General features: G+C 48.3%; 1 protein-coding gene across 1 annotated transcript; it reads left to right on the top strand.

Annotated features, from left to right (window-relative positions):
- Positions 1-664: 664 nt before the first annotated feature.
- Positions 665-17256, top strand: LOC121342986 (1,25-dihydroxyvitamin D(3) 24-hydroxylase, mitochondrial). The gene is made up of 12 exons (XM_041417764.1): positions 665-859; positions 1084-1274; positions 1615-1708; positions 2351-2447; positions 3574-3665; positions 4940-5051; positions 6459-6604; positions 8110-8276; positions 8453-8531; positions 9557-9751; positions 10746-10857; positions 17204-17256. The coding sequence occupies exons 1-12, from the start codon at positions 665-667 to the stop codon at positions 17254-17256; spliced, it is 1533 nt and encodes a 510-aa protein (XP_041273698.1).
- Positions 17257-17710: the final 454 nt, after the last annotated feature.

Here is a 17710-nt window from a genome sequence, read left to right as displayed (position 1 = left end):
GTCCGATCCGCTCATTTCCAGACCCCAATGGCTCCCATCCGCCCATCCCCGGATCCCGGCGGGTCCGATCCGCTCATTTCCAGACCCCAATGGGGCCCACCCGCTCATCCCCGGATCCCAATGGCTCCCATCCGCCCATCCCTGGATCCCTGCGGGTCCGATCGGCTCATTCCCAGACCCCAATGGGTCCGACCCACTCATCCCCGCATCCCGGCGGGTCCCACCCGTTCATCCCCGCATCCCGGCGGGTCCCACCCGCTCATCCCCCGATCCCGGCGGGTCCCACCCGCTCATTCCCAGACCCCAATGGGTCCGATCCGCTCATTCCCAGACCCCAATGGCTCCCATCCGCTCATTCCCAGACCCCAATGGCTCCCATCCGTCCATCCCCGGATCCCGGCGGGTCCCACCCGCTCATCCCCGCGCTCCCAGCGGGTCCCACCCGCTCATCCCCGGATCCCAGCAGGCGGAGGCGCTGGCGCGGTGCCTTCCCTGCCCCGCCTGAACCCTTTCATGACCCGCCTGCCCCGCGGGCTCCGCGGGCAGGGCCGGGGCAGCCGCCCCACCTCACCCCACCCAGGGCTCCCATTGGCGCGGATGAAAGTCCAGCACCTCGGGCTGCTATAAATGCACCTATTTGCGCCCGGGGGCCGGCACCGCGGCCATGGCAGGCTGCAGCATCCTCCTCCTCCTCCTCCTCCGCCGGCGGCTCCCCGCCCGCACCTGCGGCCGCGCCGCGTCCTCGCTGAGCGCTCTGCGGCCGGCGGAGACGCTGCCCGGGCCGCCCAGCTGGCCGCTGATGGGCAGCCTGCCCGACGTGCTCTGGAAGGGGGGGCTCAAGAGGCAGCACGAGACCCTGGTGAGGCGGTGGGGATGGGATGAGGATGAGGATGGTGATGGGGATGGGATGAGGATGGTGATGGGGATGGGGATGAGGATGCCGCGCCGCGGATCAAGAGGCAGCACGAGACCCTGGTGAGGCGGTGGGGATGGGATGAGGATGAGGATGGTGATGGGGATGGGATGAGGATGCCGCGCCGCGGGGCGCCCCGCACTCACGGCGCGTTTTCCGCTGCTCCCCAGGCTCAGTACCACCGCAGGTTCGGGAAGATTTTCCGCATGAAGCTGGGCGCCTTCGACTCGGTGCACATCGCGGCGCCCTGCCTGCTGGAGGCTCTGTACCGCCGCGAGAGCGCCTGCCCGCAGCGCCTCGAGATCAAGCCCTGGAAAGCCTATCGCGACTATCGCGACGAGGCATACGGGCTGCTCATCCTGTGAGTGGGACCCGCAGCATCCCGGGGGTGCCCGGGGGATGCTGCGGGGCTGCCGGTGCCCGGGGGATGCTGCGGAGCGCGGCCGCCCCCAGCGCGGCTCCGCGGGGACCGGGGGTCCCGGGCTGCGCCCCGAGAGTGGTTGGGGCTCGTCCTCGCCCCCGGGGATCCCCCGGCTGTGCCGCCGCTGCCCCCGGAGATCCCCCGGTTGAGCCGCCGGTGCCCCCGGGATCCCCCGGTTGAGCCGTCGATGCGGTGGAGCATCAGTAGTGCGAGTTTGGTTTTTTTTTCTGTTTTCATTCTTCTTTTCGCTCTCCAACCTCGCTGTCGTTGTTCCAGTCAGGGAGGGGAAGGACTGGCAGAGGGTAAGAAGTGCCTTTCAGAAGAAATTGATGAAGCCCCGGGAAGTTGTGAAACTGGACACGACCATCAATGAGGTACCCTGCTCTGAGAAACCCTTCCTCTCTCCGCTCCCCTGCAAGCCTGGGGAGTCAAAGCAGATCCGATTTATCTGGACAGCTTTATTTACTCCACAGTGATAAACTACGAGCTCAGACCCAGAACATTCAGGGAATAACGAGTACAAACTGATTGCCATGGTCTGAGACCGTCTCCACAGTAAAACAGGATTATTCCATAAGGATACAGGGTCCTGTAAAGAGCTTTTCCCTGCTTTTCCTGCATGCAGTAATTTTTGCCTTTACCCCTTCATTCTTCTGCTCCTCCCCTCAGGGAATACCTCTGTCCTTAACCTCTGTGCTCCTGAGGGACGCTGAGGAGCATCTGTGATAAACACCTTAATCCCCAGTTGTGAAACCCCGGAGTGAGGGATTGCATCCCTGCGAGGGCAGCACAGTTCATCGAGGGCAGCACAGTTCATCGAGAGCTGTGTCAAATCCAAACACTTGTTCACACTGGGGGAAGTTGAATCTTGTTCAAAGAACAGGGAACAAAAGGATTCCTCTCATGCAAGATTGTTATCTGCTTAAAAGGCAGTTGAAATGCTGAATTACACCGGATTTTTATTAGTTGATGTCATTTTATTCCCTTCTTTTCTCACTCTTCTCTCCACCATTTAGGTCCTGGAGGACTTTATGCACAGAATAGATGAAATTTGTGACCACAATGGCCAGATGGAAGATGTCTATTCAGAGTTCAACAAATGGTCTTTTGAAAGTGAGTTGGGTTTTGCCTGAGTGTGGTGCACCTGCCAGGGCATTGCAGTTAAAATATGATCAGGGATGAATGTGCTGATTATTTCCAAACTCTCAGCTATAATATCATGGAAAGAGAGTTGCAGAACAGCCAGGGACTGTCAGTGCAAAATTCAGCAGCACAAATATGAATTTCTGCCTAGCTCCCTGCATGGCTTATAAAGAATTCAAACATTCCAACGATTTATAAATAAAAAAACCAGGGGGTTATGGTTCATTCATCTAGAGTGGGATCAGATAACACACAGCCTTTTTTGTCCATCTGATATTTGTTAGCTATCAGCAGGATCAATGAAATATTCCAGTAACAGCATGTTGGCAAAGCCTGGAAAATCCCATTTCCAGTGTTTACACTGGGATTGAGAAGGGCTGGAATGAGTTACCAAGACAGAGCCTCATCCTTAGGAACCTTTCAGAGCTCACTGAGGAATGTGCCAGGAATGCCACAGGGCAGAAAGTGGCTCAGTGACTCCCAAAAAAAGGGATGGTTGGGTGCAGTGACTGATCCAGCCCTGCCAGACCCAGCTGCCCTCGGCTGGCTCCTCTCAGCAGCCTCTGGGCTGAGCTCCTCAAAGTGGTTTTTTTGGTTTTTTTTTCCACTGTCAGTGGTGATGGCTCCTTTTGGAAAGGGAGAAATAGGAAGTGACAGTTTGAAAAGAAAGAGGGGAAAAGCAGACAAGTGGAAAAGGTGGAAAGTGGTGGAGTGTGGGATGCTGCAGGCGCTTGCGGTGGTTCGGGGCTGTGGGAAGGAGTGGGGAATGCTGTGGGAGGTGGCTCCTCATTCTCCTGCCACTCCGTTTTCTTCAGTAAAATCACCAAACGTGAGCCAAATATGCAGTTCTGCTGCTGGTGAGGGGATCAGTGGCACTCCTAATTTGTGCAGGAATGTTGCTGCAAGAGCCCCGAAGCTGGAAACCCTGGCTGGGGCCGGGGCAAACAAGCAGGAGGTGTTTTAGCAGTGCTGCTCTGCCAGGTCTGCATCAAGGAACACTTTCAGAAGGCTCACCCAAGCCTTTCCTTGGTGATAAATGATGCATCCCACACGGCCTTTTGTTTATAAATTTAATTATAATATTGCCTAACAACAGGTATCTGCCTGGTGCTGTATGGGAAGAGGTTTGGCCTCCTGCAGCAGGACGTAGAAGAAGAAAGTCTGAACTTCATCAAGGCTGTAAAAACGGTATGGAAGGGTCTCTCCTGGGGCTGTGGTGATTTTTTTACCCCTGCTGTTAATGAGAGGCAGCAGTTTAAAGGAGTCAGCTGGAAAAAGCAGCTCAGGCTTCTGTATCCAACAGGTGCCCAGCCAATCCTGAACTTCTGCCTCCTTTATGCAATGCCTCAGTGTGTTGTAATAAGACAGGACTCAGTTTCTCCATGCAGGAAAAGCCCCTTTTTGTTCACATTTTTATACAGTTTTCACAGACCTCCTGTGCAACTTTAATTGGTTAGGAGCTTTCTTGCCAATCACTCTGTTGATTAGTAAAAGGTATTTCACTTGTCCATCAGATCTCTCTTGAATTGTTCACATATTTTCTTCACTGATTCTCATGAAACAGATCCCTGGTTATTACAGGTGCACTTACTTTTCTTTCCAGGAATAATTAATTGTTTTGTTAATGAACTCTCCTTTCTCAAGCCGTTCTCACATGGGAACTTGCAAACCTATTGTCAGCTTAGCTGAGGTACCTAAGCTAATCCATGTTTTATAAGATTTTTTGATAACACCTTCTACCTGCCTGCACCATCAGTGTGACAGGGGAAGTGCTGAGTGGCCCTGAGGGCAGCCTGGAAGGAGAATTGTCAGCTTGGCTGGTGACTCTGCTCCTCTGTGCTGCACCTGCAGGGTGGCACTGTGGGGTTCTGCACATCCCTGGCTTTGGGGTCAGAGCTGCTTTGGGTTCTGGGTCCAAACCTGCCTCATTCAGCCATGGGGTCAGAGCTGCTTTGGGTTCTGGGGTCCAAACCTGCCTCATTCAGTCATGGGTCAGAGCTGCTTTGGGCTTCTGGGTCCAAACCTGCCTCATTCAGCCATGGGGTCAGAGCTGCTCTGGGCTCTGGGTCCAAACCTGCCTCATTCAGTCACAGGGTCAGAGCTGCTTTGGGTTCTGGGCTCCAAACCTGCCTCATTCAGTCATCACACACAGGCAGCCAGCCCTGCCTTGGTTTTTAGCCCATCTGTTATCAAGGGAGAGGGAGGCACTGCCAAAAAATGCCTTGTCCCACTCCCAACAGGTGCCTAAAATCCACAGGATGAGAACACTCCTGCCAACACTCCTGGTTGCCTCTAATTTTTACCTGGCTGTGCCCTAAGTAGACTGAGACGCATCCTCTCTGTCCAGGATGGAAATTCCACCAGAATTTTGCCTTCCTGAAAATCTCCCTCTACTTCCCTGGTGTTGCTCAGGGACTGCAAGGAGAAGGATGAAAAGATTAAAGAGAGTTTTTCCCCCACAGATGATGGCCACTTTCGGGATGATGATGGTGACCCCTGTGGAGCTGCACAAGGGGCTCAACACCAAAGTCTGGCAGGCTCACACCAAAGCATGGGATGATATATTTAAAACAGGTCATTATTTAACCCCAAATTATCTCCTTTCTCTTTATCTCTGTCTTCTCCTTGCTGGAATTGATTTTTTTCCATATTTGCTGCTGTTAATCCCCGCCCTCAGCACGGATTAAAACACATTTGCTGTACCTAAACAGGGATTTATTCCCATGTGGGAGCAGTTTTTAGTGGCTAACACCCAGGCTGTGGGGCAATATCCAATTCCCAGGGGAATGCCAGGATTCTGGGAGCCAGCACTGCCATGGCACCACTTTAATCTGTCCTAAAAGGAAATTAAAAATGGATAATCTCTTTAAAGGCAAGGGTATAAATGAAAAGGGACTTTCCTCAAGGACTCATTTTCTTGAGAAACAAGAATTGTGCATGCAGCAAAAACCTGTTTGCTAAAAAAAAAGACATTATAGCTTTTCTGAACAAACTGTAACACAGTTGTAAATATTAAACCCAGAAGTAATTTAAATAATAAGGTGCAGTTTGGCTTTTTGACAACATTTTTGACTACTTAAAATGAGTTGGCCTTCCAAGTTTAAAAATTACTCAAAACTCCAGATGTGAAGTTGAGTTTGTATTTTTAATACTTTAAATTTTCATTGATTTAAACAGTGAGAGGCATAACTAAAGGCTGAGAGAGCTTTTGGAGGGTTGTAACACTGAGATATTTCCCTTGGGTATTTGAGTCCCAAGGCTTTTTATCCTGCCAGCCACTCACTCACTCATTTTATTGCTTCTTGGTTTATGGGCTTTGGAAAAGACACTTTAAACAAGTTTTGCTCAGAAAAACCAGTTTGACACCTTCACTTAAAATGAATAATTCCTTACAGGAACTGGTTTTAACACCTGGGATACTCACAAGCAAAACCTGTTTCTTTTTATTTAAAAAAAAACCCAGCATGTCAAAATTTGGCATCTCGTTGTGCCTTCCCCTGGTAAATCCAAGGTTTACATTTCCCCTCGGGGGTGCTGGGTGCTAAATCCCTTTGATTTTTTAACACCTTGATCCCCTTTCAAACCCCAGGTAATAAATTTTACACACTCGTGTTTCTGTTTGCCGAATATTTCCCCCAACGTGTCACTGATTTCCTCCCCTAATTTAAGAGAATAGAATTCCTAAGAGCTCCTCCTCTTGAAAAGTGATTTTTGGGACTGAGTTTCTTTGAAAAGTGACAGCACCATCCTTTATTCACTATAAATACCCTCATTATTTACCCACTGCTTGCCAACAGAGCACAGCTTGGCACTTCTTTAAAACCCCCTGTGAGAAACCCTTTATTCACTATAAATACCCTCATTATTTACCCACTGCTAGCCAACAGAGCACAGCTTGGCAAAACCCCCTGTGAGAAATGTGGGTTTGCTGCTGTTTCTATGGGGTTTTGAGTGATTTTCCATCATTCCTGCCCTCCTCAGCCAAGCACTCCATCGACAGCCGGCTGCAGAAGCACTGTGCCAACCCCCAGGGGGATTTTCTGTGTGACATCTACTCGGGGGGACAGCTGTCCAGGAAGGAGCTGTACGCTGCCATCGCGGAGCTGCAGATCGCCGGCGTGGAGACGGTAACCGTGTGCCAGGGTTTAAACCCCCCAAATTCCCTCCTTGGGGTTTAAATCCCCCCCAGATTCCCTCCTTGGGGTTCACATCCCCCCAGTTCCCTCCTTGGGGTTCACATCCCCCCAGTTCCCTCCTTGGGGTTCACATCCCCCCATTTCTCTCCTTAGCTGCAGATCGCCGGCGTGGAGACGGTAACTGTGTGCCAGGGTTTAAACCCCCCAAATTCCCTCCTTGGGGTTCACATCCCCCCCAGATTCCCTCCTTGGGGTTTAAATCCCCCCAGTTCCCTCCTTGGGGTTTAAATCCCCCCAGTTCCCTCCTTGGGGTTCAGATCACCCCAATTCCCTCCTTAGCTGCAGATCGCCGGCCTGGAGATGGTAACTGATGTGACAAGGGTTTAAATTTCCCCCAGTTCCCTCTTTGGGCTTCACATCCCCCCCAAATTCCCTCCTTGGGGTTCACATCCCCCCAGTTCCCTCCTTGGGGTTTAAATTCCCCCAATTCCCTCCTTAGCTGCAGATCGCCAGCGTGGAGATGGTAACTGATCCCTCCTTAGCTGCAGATCGCCAGCGTGGAGATGGTAACCGTGTGCCAAGGGTTTAAATCCCCCGGTCCCTCCTTGGGGTTTAAATTCTCTCCAATTCCCTCCTTAGCTGCAGATCATTGACGTGGAGATGATAACTGGTGTGCCAAGGGTTTAAATCCCCCCAGTTCCCTCCTTGGGGTTCAGACCCCCCCAGTTCCCTTCTTGGGGTTTAAATTCCTTCCAATTCCCTCCTTAGGGTTTAAATTCCTTCCAATTCCCTCCTTGGGGTTCAGACCCCCCCAGTTCCCTCCTTGGGGTTTAAATTCCCACCAATTCCCTCCTTAGCTGCAGATCATTGAGGTGGAGACAGTAACTGGTGTGCCAAGGGTTTAAATCCCCCCCAGTTCCCTCCTTGGGGTTTAAATTTCCCCCAGTTCCCTCCTTACCTGCAGATCCCCAGCATGGAGATGGTAAGGCCGATTTTCCAAGGGTTCAAATTCCCTCCTTAGCTGCAGATCATCGAGGTGGAGATGGTAACAATGATTTTCCAAGGGTTCAGATTCCCCCAATTCCCTCCTTAGGGTTTAAATTCCCCCCAGTTCCCTCCTTAGGTGCGGATCACTGAGGTAGAGACAATAAAGCTGATTTTCCAAGGGTTTCAAATCATCCCAGTTCCCCCCTTCCTTCCACAACCTGACCACCAGCATACCTGGAAGTGAGTTAATCCTGAAGTGGCCTCAGTGGCCCAAGTGCAAATGGATTTTTGCCTGAAATCCCCAGATTTTTGCCTGAAATCCCCAGATTTTTACCTGAAATCCCCAGATTTTTAATTCTGCAGGACAGTTGGGACTGCTTATAACCCTTCAGGCTGACAAAATTCCACAAAGCTGTGCCCAGCCAGAAACGTTGCTTTGGATTTTGGACAAATTCTTCCTTCTGCGCCTACAAAAGGAGGGCTTCACCTTTCTTTTTGCTTTGTTCCAGACAGCCAACAGTTTGCTGTGGGCTCTGTACAACCTCTCCCGCAATCCACACGTCCAGCAGAAGCTTTTCCAGGAAATCCAGAGAGTTTTGGCTGCTCAGAAGAGCCCGAGTGCTGAGAGCCTGAGGAGCATGCCCTACCTAAAAGCCTGTCTGAAAGAATCCATGAGGTAAAATCCCCAAATCCTTCAAAACAATCACCAAGTGTTTCACCAGCTCCTTCGCACAAGGGAGAGAGAATTTTCCAGCACACAGAATTTTGTGCATCTTGCTGTTTGAGGGAGAATAGGGAGATAAAAGGAGGGGAATTGCTGGGAATTTAACCCATTGCTCTCTTTCCCTGCAGATTAACCCCATCAGTGCCTTTCACCACCCGCACCATCGACACAGAAATGGTGCTGGGAAACTACATGCTGCCCAAAGGGGTAAGGCAATTAATTATGTTTATTGGGATGGTTTTTAATTTATTAATTGCCCTTCAAACCACAGAAGTTGCTCGTATTTCTGTTTCAAACTGGCTTTGCCAAAGTACCAGGACAGGGAATGAGGGATTCACCCCAAGGATTCCCATAAACACAAACCCACACTGCCTGCACTGCACTTGGACTTAATCAGAAATATTTGCCTGAAATAATTCTGATGAGCTATTCCAACTTTTTTTTTTCAAATTTTCCCATGATTCTCTGAGGAAACCACGACCTTTTCTACGTTCCAATAGATTTTTTGGGAATTCCATGACCTCTCCTGAGGAAGCTGCTGTGCTGTGAAAAACACATTCACTTTCTTGTGAAAATTTAAAAAGTTTAATAAAGGACAATAGGAGACAAGGACTATAGAGTAAAGGTTGTTATGGTTGGGTGTATCTTGGTACTTAGCTAAGAGTACACTTGTTTTTTGGAAACACTTTTTATATGCTATTTCCATGACATTAGTTTGTTGCATATTCATAAACAATCATGCATAGTAAACTTTTTCTTTAAACTAGCTTACATATTTTAAGAACTGTTTGGTATGGCTCTTGTTAGGTTTTACTTTTTCAGAGCACGAGTATTCTTTTGGTTGTGGTTTTTCTGGCTATTTTTATTACTTTTATTTTATTACTTTTAGTTTTTGGGCTTTGGTCCACACTGTTTTCAGCTGTGTGAGTTGATAGTTGGTATCTTCATATGCTCATTGGATGTTATTTTATTTAAGTAGGAATTTAACAGAAGCACACTTAGATCAGCTATTTCACTACTATGTCCAAGCTTAATTAACAACGGAAATAAAAGGTGTATCTTTATAAGAAAGTCATTTTAACCTCACACTTACAGAATCCATGTCAATATTTGCCAAAAGCCAGGATTATGATAAGTATCTGCCACGTGCCATGACTCCCCATCCCGGAGCCGCTTCCCCGGGGAGCTGGGGGTGGCTTTGTGACCTGGCTCTCTGTCCTGCCTCGCTGCAGACCGTGCTGATGCTCAACAGCCACGCCCTGGGCTGCAGCGAGGACTACTTCAGGGGCTGGCCCGAGTTCAGGCCCGAGCGCTGGCTGCACAAGGGCTCCATCCATCCCTTCTCCCACGTCCCCTTCGGCGTCGGCAGGAGGATGTGCGTGGGGCGCCGCGTGGCCGAGCTGCAGCTGCACCTGGCCCTCTGCTGGGTGAGCACCCCACAAAGGGAACTGGGGGGGGTCAGGGTCCCCAGGAGGAGGAGAGAGATGAGAACCTGATTTTAACAATACTACATATTATATATTTTATATTATTTTATATTTTATATTACATCTTCTATATTTTATATTATATATTTTGTATTGTATTGTATTTTATATTATATTAAAATAATGCTAGACTAGAGCTATACTAAACTATATAGAAAGGACACGTCAGAAGGCTTAACAAGAATGATAAAGAAAACTGTGGCTGACTCAGAGTCCAACACAGCTGGCTGTCATTGGTCATTAAGAAAAGCAATTTACATGGAACCAATCAAAGATGCACCTGTTGGTAAACAACTTCTAGACTGCATTCCAAAGCAACCAGATAATTGCTGTTTTCACTCTTTTCTGAGGCTTCTCAGCTGCCCAGGAGAAGAAATCCTGGTGATGGGATTTTTCAGAAAATAGCACAGTGCCAGGGGGGTTTGTCCTCCAGCTGAGCAGAGGCAGAGCCCAGCTGACCGTGGCTGCAGCTCTCCCCACAGAGAGCAGCAGGCACAACCTTCCCAAGGATTCTTCCTGGGAAAACAGTGAGACAGCTCGGAGAGAGAAGAGAAAACAATTCCTGTCTCTACTCGCTGCTCCTGTTGTTTGGCACGCGCGGAACGTGTTATGGAGATTGTTTAACGAGAGGGGTTTGTTAATTGGACTCTGGTGATGGTTGTTTGGATGGACTGGCCAGTTTGGATTGATTGGCCAATTCAAATTGGCCAGGTTTGATTGACCAGGTCAAACTGTGCTGTGACTGTCTGAAAGGGTCACGGGTTTTTCTTTGGTATGATATCATATAGTTGTAGTATAGTATAGTGTAATATAGCATAGCTTAATAAAGCAGCTGTTCAGCCTCCTGAGTCATGGAGAGGGAGCAGGTTATTCCCAGGCTGGGGGATGCCCTGCATCCAGAGGGGTGATTCACTGGCAGGATGTGTCCTTGCAGCTGATCCGCCGGTACCGCGTGGTGGCCACGGACTGGGCGCCGCTGGAGACGCTGCACTCGGGGATCCTCATCCCAGGAAGGGCCCTGCCCATCGCCTTCCAGCCACGAGCAGGTCTGGAACCACACACTGTGCTCTGCTTGGGCACAAAAACACACACTGTGCTCTGCTTGTACACAAAAACACACACTGTGTTCTGCTTGTGCACAAAAACACTGTGCTCTGCTTGTGCACAAAATCACAAACCTGTGCTCTGCTTGTGCACAAAAACACACACTGTGCTCTGCTTGGGCACAAAAACACAAACCTGTGCTCTGTTTGTGCACAAAAACACAAACTTGTGTTCCTGCACACCGCGGGCTCTGCTGGGAGCTGGGCTGGGATTTCTGTGCCAAGGGGAGGGTAAAGCTGATGCTTCTCTGCTCTTCATTCTCACAGCCCCTCCTGATCTCTATTTTAACAAATTAATGCTGTCCCAGCTCAGTGTTTTATCAGGAAAGGTCCTGTCTTTCGCACAGCTCGTGGCTCTGCAGTCAACTTTATATCCACATTTTCTGTGTGATGCAGCTCAAAAAGGGGGAAATCAACATACACCCACTGCTGTAGAAAAGAACAGCCAGGGTTTGTTAGAACTCCTCCACTGGAAAAAAACCATTTGATCTTGAGCATCAATTTGCAGATTTAATAGAAGATACCTTAGTGAAGGAACTGCTCACTGCAGAGTTTAGATCTATTTGTAAATAGCCATGCAGTGTTCCAACTTAAATATTTTGAATGTAAAATTTTCTCTCTCACAAGTTTACACAAACGAGCTAACAAAATAACTTACTTGTGCAACAACCTGAATTGAGAAAACAAATCTCTGATCTAGAATGAAATCCTCCAATTAGAAATCCAGGACATTTCAGTGCTGTGGAAGAGATTTTTTTTGCCAGCCAAAACCACAGGAAAAAAAAAAAAAAATCTCCTAATATAATCTGAATATTCACTCCTTTAACTGAAGTCTGTTCAGTGCTGTTTGCTTTGACATAATCACTACAATAAAGATTCTTTTTTTTGCTCAATACAGGTTGCAAAAAATAAAGGACAGCCCTGCTGCTGCTGCCTTCTCTTGAAAGAGAGACATCAGCTGTGGGAGTCAAAGCTCCAGGGAAGAACTGCACCACATCCCTTGAGCAACTGCTGGGCCAGGAACAGCACCAGCAAAAGCTCCCACACTCTTTTATTGGGAAAAATGTGCTTAAAAGGAGAGGAAAATACCAAGTGCTTTCCTAGAGCTGTGGAAATCCAGGGATTTAGTGCAGCTGAGGGACTGTGCAGGACGAGGAGCCCTGGGGGGTGTTGAGCAGCCCAGTTTGGGGAGAGCTGCCTCCAGTTTGGGACCAGTCAGGGCTGGGGTGGCCCTGGGAGCTCAGAGGGGCAGAGGAAACTGCCTCAGTCCTTCTCAAATTACCAGAGAAGGGAGTTGGGAGTCTGGAAAAAGGCTAAAAGAGGGTTGGGAAATTGGGATCATGAAAGAAATCGATTTCCTTGGCGTTCTTCACTGCCTGGGTAGGAGGGGAACAGGGACAAATGCACCTGGCAGGATTTATGGCTTGCTCTGAGCAGTTGCAAGCCCGTGCCTGACACAGCCTCTGCTCTTCCCCATGGATTTCCATCCCTCAGCTCCTGCACTACCCATTTTATCCCACTTTTATTGTAAAAGCTTCGTGGTCTTTCATTGCATGAGAAGAAATGGAACCACTGGAATCCTATGGGTTCTGCCTCTGCAGGATGGTGATGATCCTAACAGGATACTTACATGAGATGAACACAAAATTATGCTTCCAAGAACAATTCCACAGGAAACGAGGATCCTAAACATTTCCAGGGGGTTTATTTCTTGTGGATACTGCAATATCTAAAAGTTCAAACTATCACTGCCCTCCATGCAATACTGGATTTTGGCTGTTATGGTCACTGGTTTTACACTTTTGCAGTTTCAAGCACAGCTTTATCTCTATATATAACCCTGAATTTATTTTTTTACAGGCTGAAATGATGCAAGTTCTTGGTACTTGTTGGTCTGTCTCTTGTTTTTCATTTGTTTGTTCTCCTCTGTTATGCTCAGACATGTAAATGTACCCCCATAACAATGTATAAAACAATTTGTGCATTTCTAGGCAGTTTTGTAAGAAAATAAAGAGTTCTATTTTTTCTCTAGAATTAGTCTTCCATTATTTATTTTAAAGTCTGCAGCTTTGCAAAAGAGGCTTCTGCACCCTTGGCACAACCTGAACCTGGCATCGAGGTCCCAGGGACGGGATTGGGACATTTCTCTGCCAGGAGGACAAGATAAAATCCATAGAAAGTTCTGAGGAAAGATGAAAATAGCTGGAATTTTTGCAGAATCCGTGGAAATCATGCATATTTTAAAAGTGCCATCCCTCAGCACCATTCCTGGCAGGGTGAGGGTGACAGTGGGAGCAAAGAGGATGGGAAATCAATCCCCAGGGAGTTTGTGCTGGCGTGCAGGTCCATGTGGGGCACCTACCCAAAATCCTGGGACAAAAACCCCCACAAAGCCTCTTTTTACATCGCCATAAATTAATATTACCACATTAGAGCCAAGGGAGCCGTGCCAGTATGGAAGAAGTGCTAAGAGACAGAGTTTGTTCAATTCCAGGCATCTCCTGCTGCTCACAGAGTTCTGATGATTTAACTCAGAGACAAGTGCTGTTATCTCGCTGAACTGACCTTGGCAGCCTCCTTAGCAGCTGTTTCGAAACCCTGATTGCTCCCGGGCAGGAAATCACAGGTGGATATTTACTGAACTGCTGGGGATTTTTTGCTATTTAAATGCAGTGGACCCAAAGGGTCCAGGCGGGTGTTGCTGTGAGGGAGGTTTGGATGGATTCTGTACAAGGCTCAGGTGCAAATCTGAACAAGCTCAGGTACAAATCCGTGCTCTGTGCCAGGTGACCAGCACCCACTGACCTGGAAAAATGCAGTTCCGGAATCTTTGGGGTTTTTCAGGTGCCTGAAGTTTGCAGAGAACTTCATTAATCTCCCACCTCCGAGTAAATGTCCAAAGCGTTTTACTTAGGAAATGGGTAATTATCAAACTCCACAGATAATGAATGACCAAGCCAGGCTTCCACTCCAGAGAACAGAGCTTTCCTTCCCCTCTGTTTCCGGAGCAGGACCCCAGCAGATTAATAAATAAATATCTGGGAAGCCTTTAGGCCAGCAGGATGGATCAGAGCAGTCCTGTGCTGCTTTGGAACGAGGCCCTCATTCAGAATTTCCATTTCAACACCACCTCCCTGGGACCATTTCCTGCAGTCTCTCCTGGGAGGAAGGCAGCAGGATCACAACTTTAATGGAATTAACTCACCTCCACATTCCCTGTCCCTACAGGGAAGGGAGTGAGGTTTACCTGTCCAAAAGGAAGTGAATTCTGTTCAGGCTTTGGGCGTGTTGGAGTTGAAAAGGCAGAGCTGGAGCCAATAATCCATGTTTGTTTTTTTTTTTTATGGATAAGAATGCCAGTGTTCAGGCCTGGCAGTCTGGAATGTTTGATGTGTGCTCTGTTCCTGAGAAGCTGATGTGCCACAGCTCTGAGTCAGTCCCTGCAGAGGGATTTAGAGACATTTCCCTGCTCCCATCAGTGACAGAAAACACCCAGGTTTGTCCCCTCCAGCCTGGGAAGGACCTTTGTGCTCAACAACCAGAGGCAGAATTCACATCTCTGTCAATACTTCAACGAATGGTGCAAAATAACCCAAAATATAAACAATTAATTCTGTGAATTGCTCCCAGCTGAAGTTCATTTCAGGACAATGTTCAGGGAATTCATCCCATTCCTCATTTTAAAGTTCAGATGATTCATTTTTAATTCAGTGGCACTGCCTGTGGGTGGGTGGGTGGGTTTTTAATGCATTATCACCTCTTAGAAAAGGAGAAAGTTGGACAATTTTCAGTCCTTTGTGGCACATATCTTTAAAATTCATGGAAGAGTTGTAGCTTTAGCAGAAAAATGTGGTTTTGGCTTCAGATAATTGAAACAAGAGGTTTGTTGAGATTGAAGCTACCAGGAGCTCACTGATCCCTTGTGTGAATTCCCCTGAGAACCTGAGCATTGATAGCTCAGGGTGTGGGTGGCTGCTTTCAAATTTTTTCTTTAATGTCTCCTTTCAGGCAAGGCTTGGAGAAAAGTGTGAATGTTATATTATGAAATTGAGCATTTCGCTTATTCACTTCTATTTATTCTTGGGTATTTTTGGGTGTCAGAGTTGAAGAGAGTGAAAACCAGACCTTTTCTTTCCTGTCTGTTCACCTAGAAATTCATTAATGCCTCAGACAACTCCTGTACGGATTTTATCTCCTATATTCCCTTACTCCTTGCTACCAGAGGACAGACTACTTTGAATTTCAACTCCTGCCCACAGTTTCTATCTCAGTTGTGTGATCTTTGAGGCTTTGGAACAACCTAACAAGTTAAACCTCAGCTGTAGGACTCGGATCCAGAAGGAATTTTAAAGAACTTTACATTGCAGGGTTTGGATGGAGCTGAACACTTAGGGAGCAATAATTCCTGACAGGAAAAGCAACAACGAGGCCTCTCCATAAAGCAAAATATTTTTCTCTGAGGGACAATGTCAAAACAAGCATGGAATGGAATGCATTTAATAATCAGGGAAAATGATCCTGTGCTTTCTTGGGCATGTTGCTCTCAACAAGTTCAAACTCTTTGCCTCTAATTTTCCAAGTGTTGGGTGAACTCCAGGCAGTGGGAAGGGAAGGGAAGGCACTGCAGTCAGCTGCTGGCAGGGACAGCAGCAGGGCAATAAAGGGGAGCCAGGAGTACAAAAATTCCCCCAAACTGGAATCTGCATGTCCAAGGACATCTCAGGTGTCCTGAAAGTGGAATAGAAATCAGAGTCTCATCTGATCCATGCTGAGGTGAACTGTGCTCCACAGGCAAACAGGAGCTAGGAGGGGAGCAGGGCGTGCTCCAGGTCTGTCTGCCTCACTGCAGGTGAGGAATCCTGGAACTGCAGCAGCACGGGGCTGGCTCAAGGTGAAGAAGGGAAAAAGGTCCTCCAGATTTAATGGAAATCATGGAAGGAGATGTTTGAGAAGCCTCAGGCAGAAAGGGTTGCACTTATCCAGGCTTCCAAGCTCCCTCAAAAACCCTTTTTGTTATCTCAGTTCCACCAAAGGAGCCACGGGCAGCTCTGCAGGCGAGGGCAATGCCTGATCCAGGCTCTGTCCCATTTTTCTCCAGGGCAAAGGTTCCCAGATATCTGCCCAGGGGTCAGCCAGGAGCCAGCTCAGCCACGGGCAAAGGCCACCCCTGCCAGGGCTGCTGGGGTGGCTTGGCAGGGACACCCAAAATCCACCCCTCGTGTCTGTGCCACCACAGAGCACTGAGAAAACCCCAGCTGGAGCCCAAACTTTGGTCACTGTGAACGGCAGCAGAAGGAAGGGTTTGGGAGCAAGATTCTGGGCAGAATGACAGGATAGCTGGGATCATCCCCACCTTCTGCTCTGCTCAGTTTTGGTGCTCTGCAAGAATCCTGTCTTCCCTCTGGCTGTGGTTGAAAGAACAACGGGAAGGAAAAGCTTTAATGCACATGGTAACATTCAGCATTTCAACACAAGCGAAAAGCTTCAAAGCACACTCCACTAAAATAATAAAATAAACACAGAGAAAAACCAGGAGATATATGCAGTCAGTGGTATAAAGTTCTCAAGTAACTGGACTTACTGGGAGCTTCCATGGCCGCTGGGGGTGGCTCTCAGGGCTCTGCTTTAGGTGACAGGGTGAGATTGGGCAGAGGTTGGACCTTTGGAGATCCTTTCCAGTCTAAATTAATCTGTGATTCTGTGATCCAAGACATACGAAGGGAAGCTGGCTCCACAAGAGATCAGGCATTTGGTTTTCCTACAAAAATTTAAGATCTCAAAGTTCACCTCTAAGTGTTCCTGGAAGGGCTGATAAGAAGGGCAGGCTGAGGGAAACGTTTGCAGGGTACTGAAATATCATTTTAACAGATTTATTAGCTCCAGAATGAGTGGTGCATCCCACCTGTCTGTTAAATACCTATTTATGTGCAGATTGAAAAGGATTTTTGGGGCCAGAAAGAGCCACAGAGATGCAAGAAGAATTCAAGCCCATAACTGTAAGGATATTTTATTTATTGGTCTATTTATAGATGATGCTTTCATTTAGACACCAGCAGTTAATGGGAGTCACTGGGAGTGAAATTCTCCTGAAATGGAGAGAACTGGAGCTGCTCACACCAATCCCAAGGGAAAAGGTAGCTGGGGGAATTTTTCAGGTGTGGTTTGCTCGCCTGTAATAAAAGCCCTGAGGAGATTGCACCTCCACAGGGAAGGTGCACCTCCACAGAAGGAACTTTGTGGTTCACAGACTGATTATGAGCCCTTGTCCTTCACCCCCTTTCGTGAGCAGGGATCTGGGACTTTGATCCTGACAAAAACCTTTTTGTGCAGGCTCGGTTTTAGCAGGGTCACAGGGCTGCTCTGACTCACCTCTTGGCTGCAGAATTGCTGGAGTCAACAGCAGGAATGTGGCACCAGTTTGTGTCTGGGGATGAGACCTTGGGGCTGGGAAGGGCAACACCAACCCCATGTGTAGCCAAAGGAACCAGGAGGAGCCCCAAGATCTCTCTTAGGAGAACTTCAGGTGCTGGATCATTTATTTTGGGATGCAATCCCTCAGGTTCTTAAATATTAAAGTGAAATCAAGCCACCTAAAACCAGCAGGACTTTAGGTTTTTGCTCTAAAATTTCACTTTGGGTACATGAGAACCTCTCAGGGACTTCCCTTCTGATTGGCAGGAGAAAAGAAGTAATTGGAAATTGTTGCTGAACAGTGGAAAAACAACCTCCCAGCACAGGGCCAGGCTCTGAGGGAAGCCTGGCAAGGAAGGCCAGGGAAGGTGTGCCCCAAGATGTG

Source organism: Onychostruthus taczanowskii, unplaced genomic scaffold (assembly GCF_017590055.1).
Source record: "Onychostruthus taczanowskii isolate IOZ18803 unplaced genomic scaffold, ASM1759005v1 scaffold57, whole genome shotgun sequence".
Lineage (NCBI taxonomy): Eukaryota > Metazoa > Chordata > Aves > Passeriformes > Passeridae > Onychostruthus > Onychostruthus taczanowskii.
Note: the sequence above shows the minus strand (reverse complement) of the source record. Positions and strands in the feature narration are given on the sequence as shown.

Coding starts and splice junctions, on each gene's coding strand:
- LOC121342986 (XM_041417764.1), top strand. CDS start 665: ATGGCAGGCTGCAGCATCCTCCTCCTCCTCCTCCTCCGCCGGCGGCTC. Junction 5,052..6,458: donor GGATGATATATTTAAAACAG/GTCATTATTTAA, acceptor TGCCCTCCTCAG/CCAAGCACTCCATCGACAGC. Junction 6,605..8,109: donor AGATCGCCGGCGTGGAGACG/GTAACCGTGTGC, acceptor GCTTTGTTCCAG/ACAGCCAACAGTTTGCTGTG.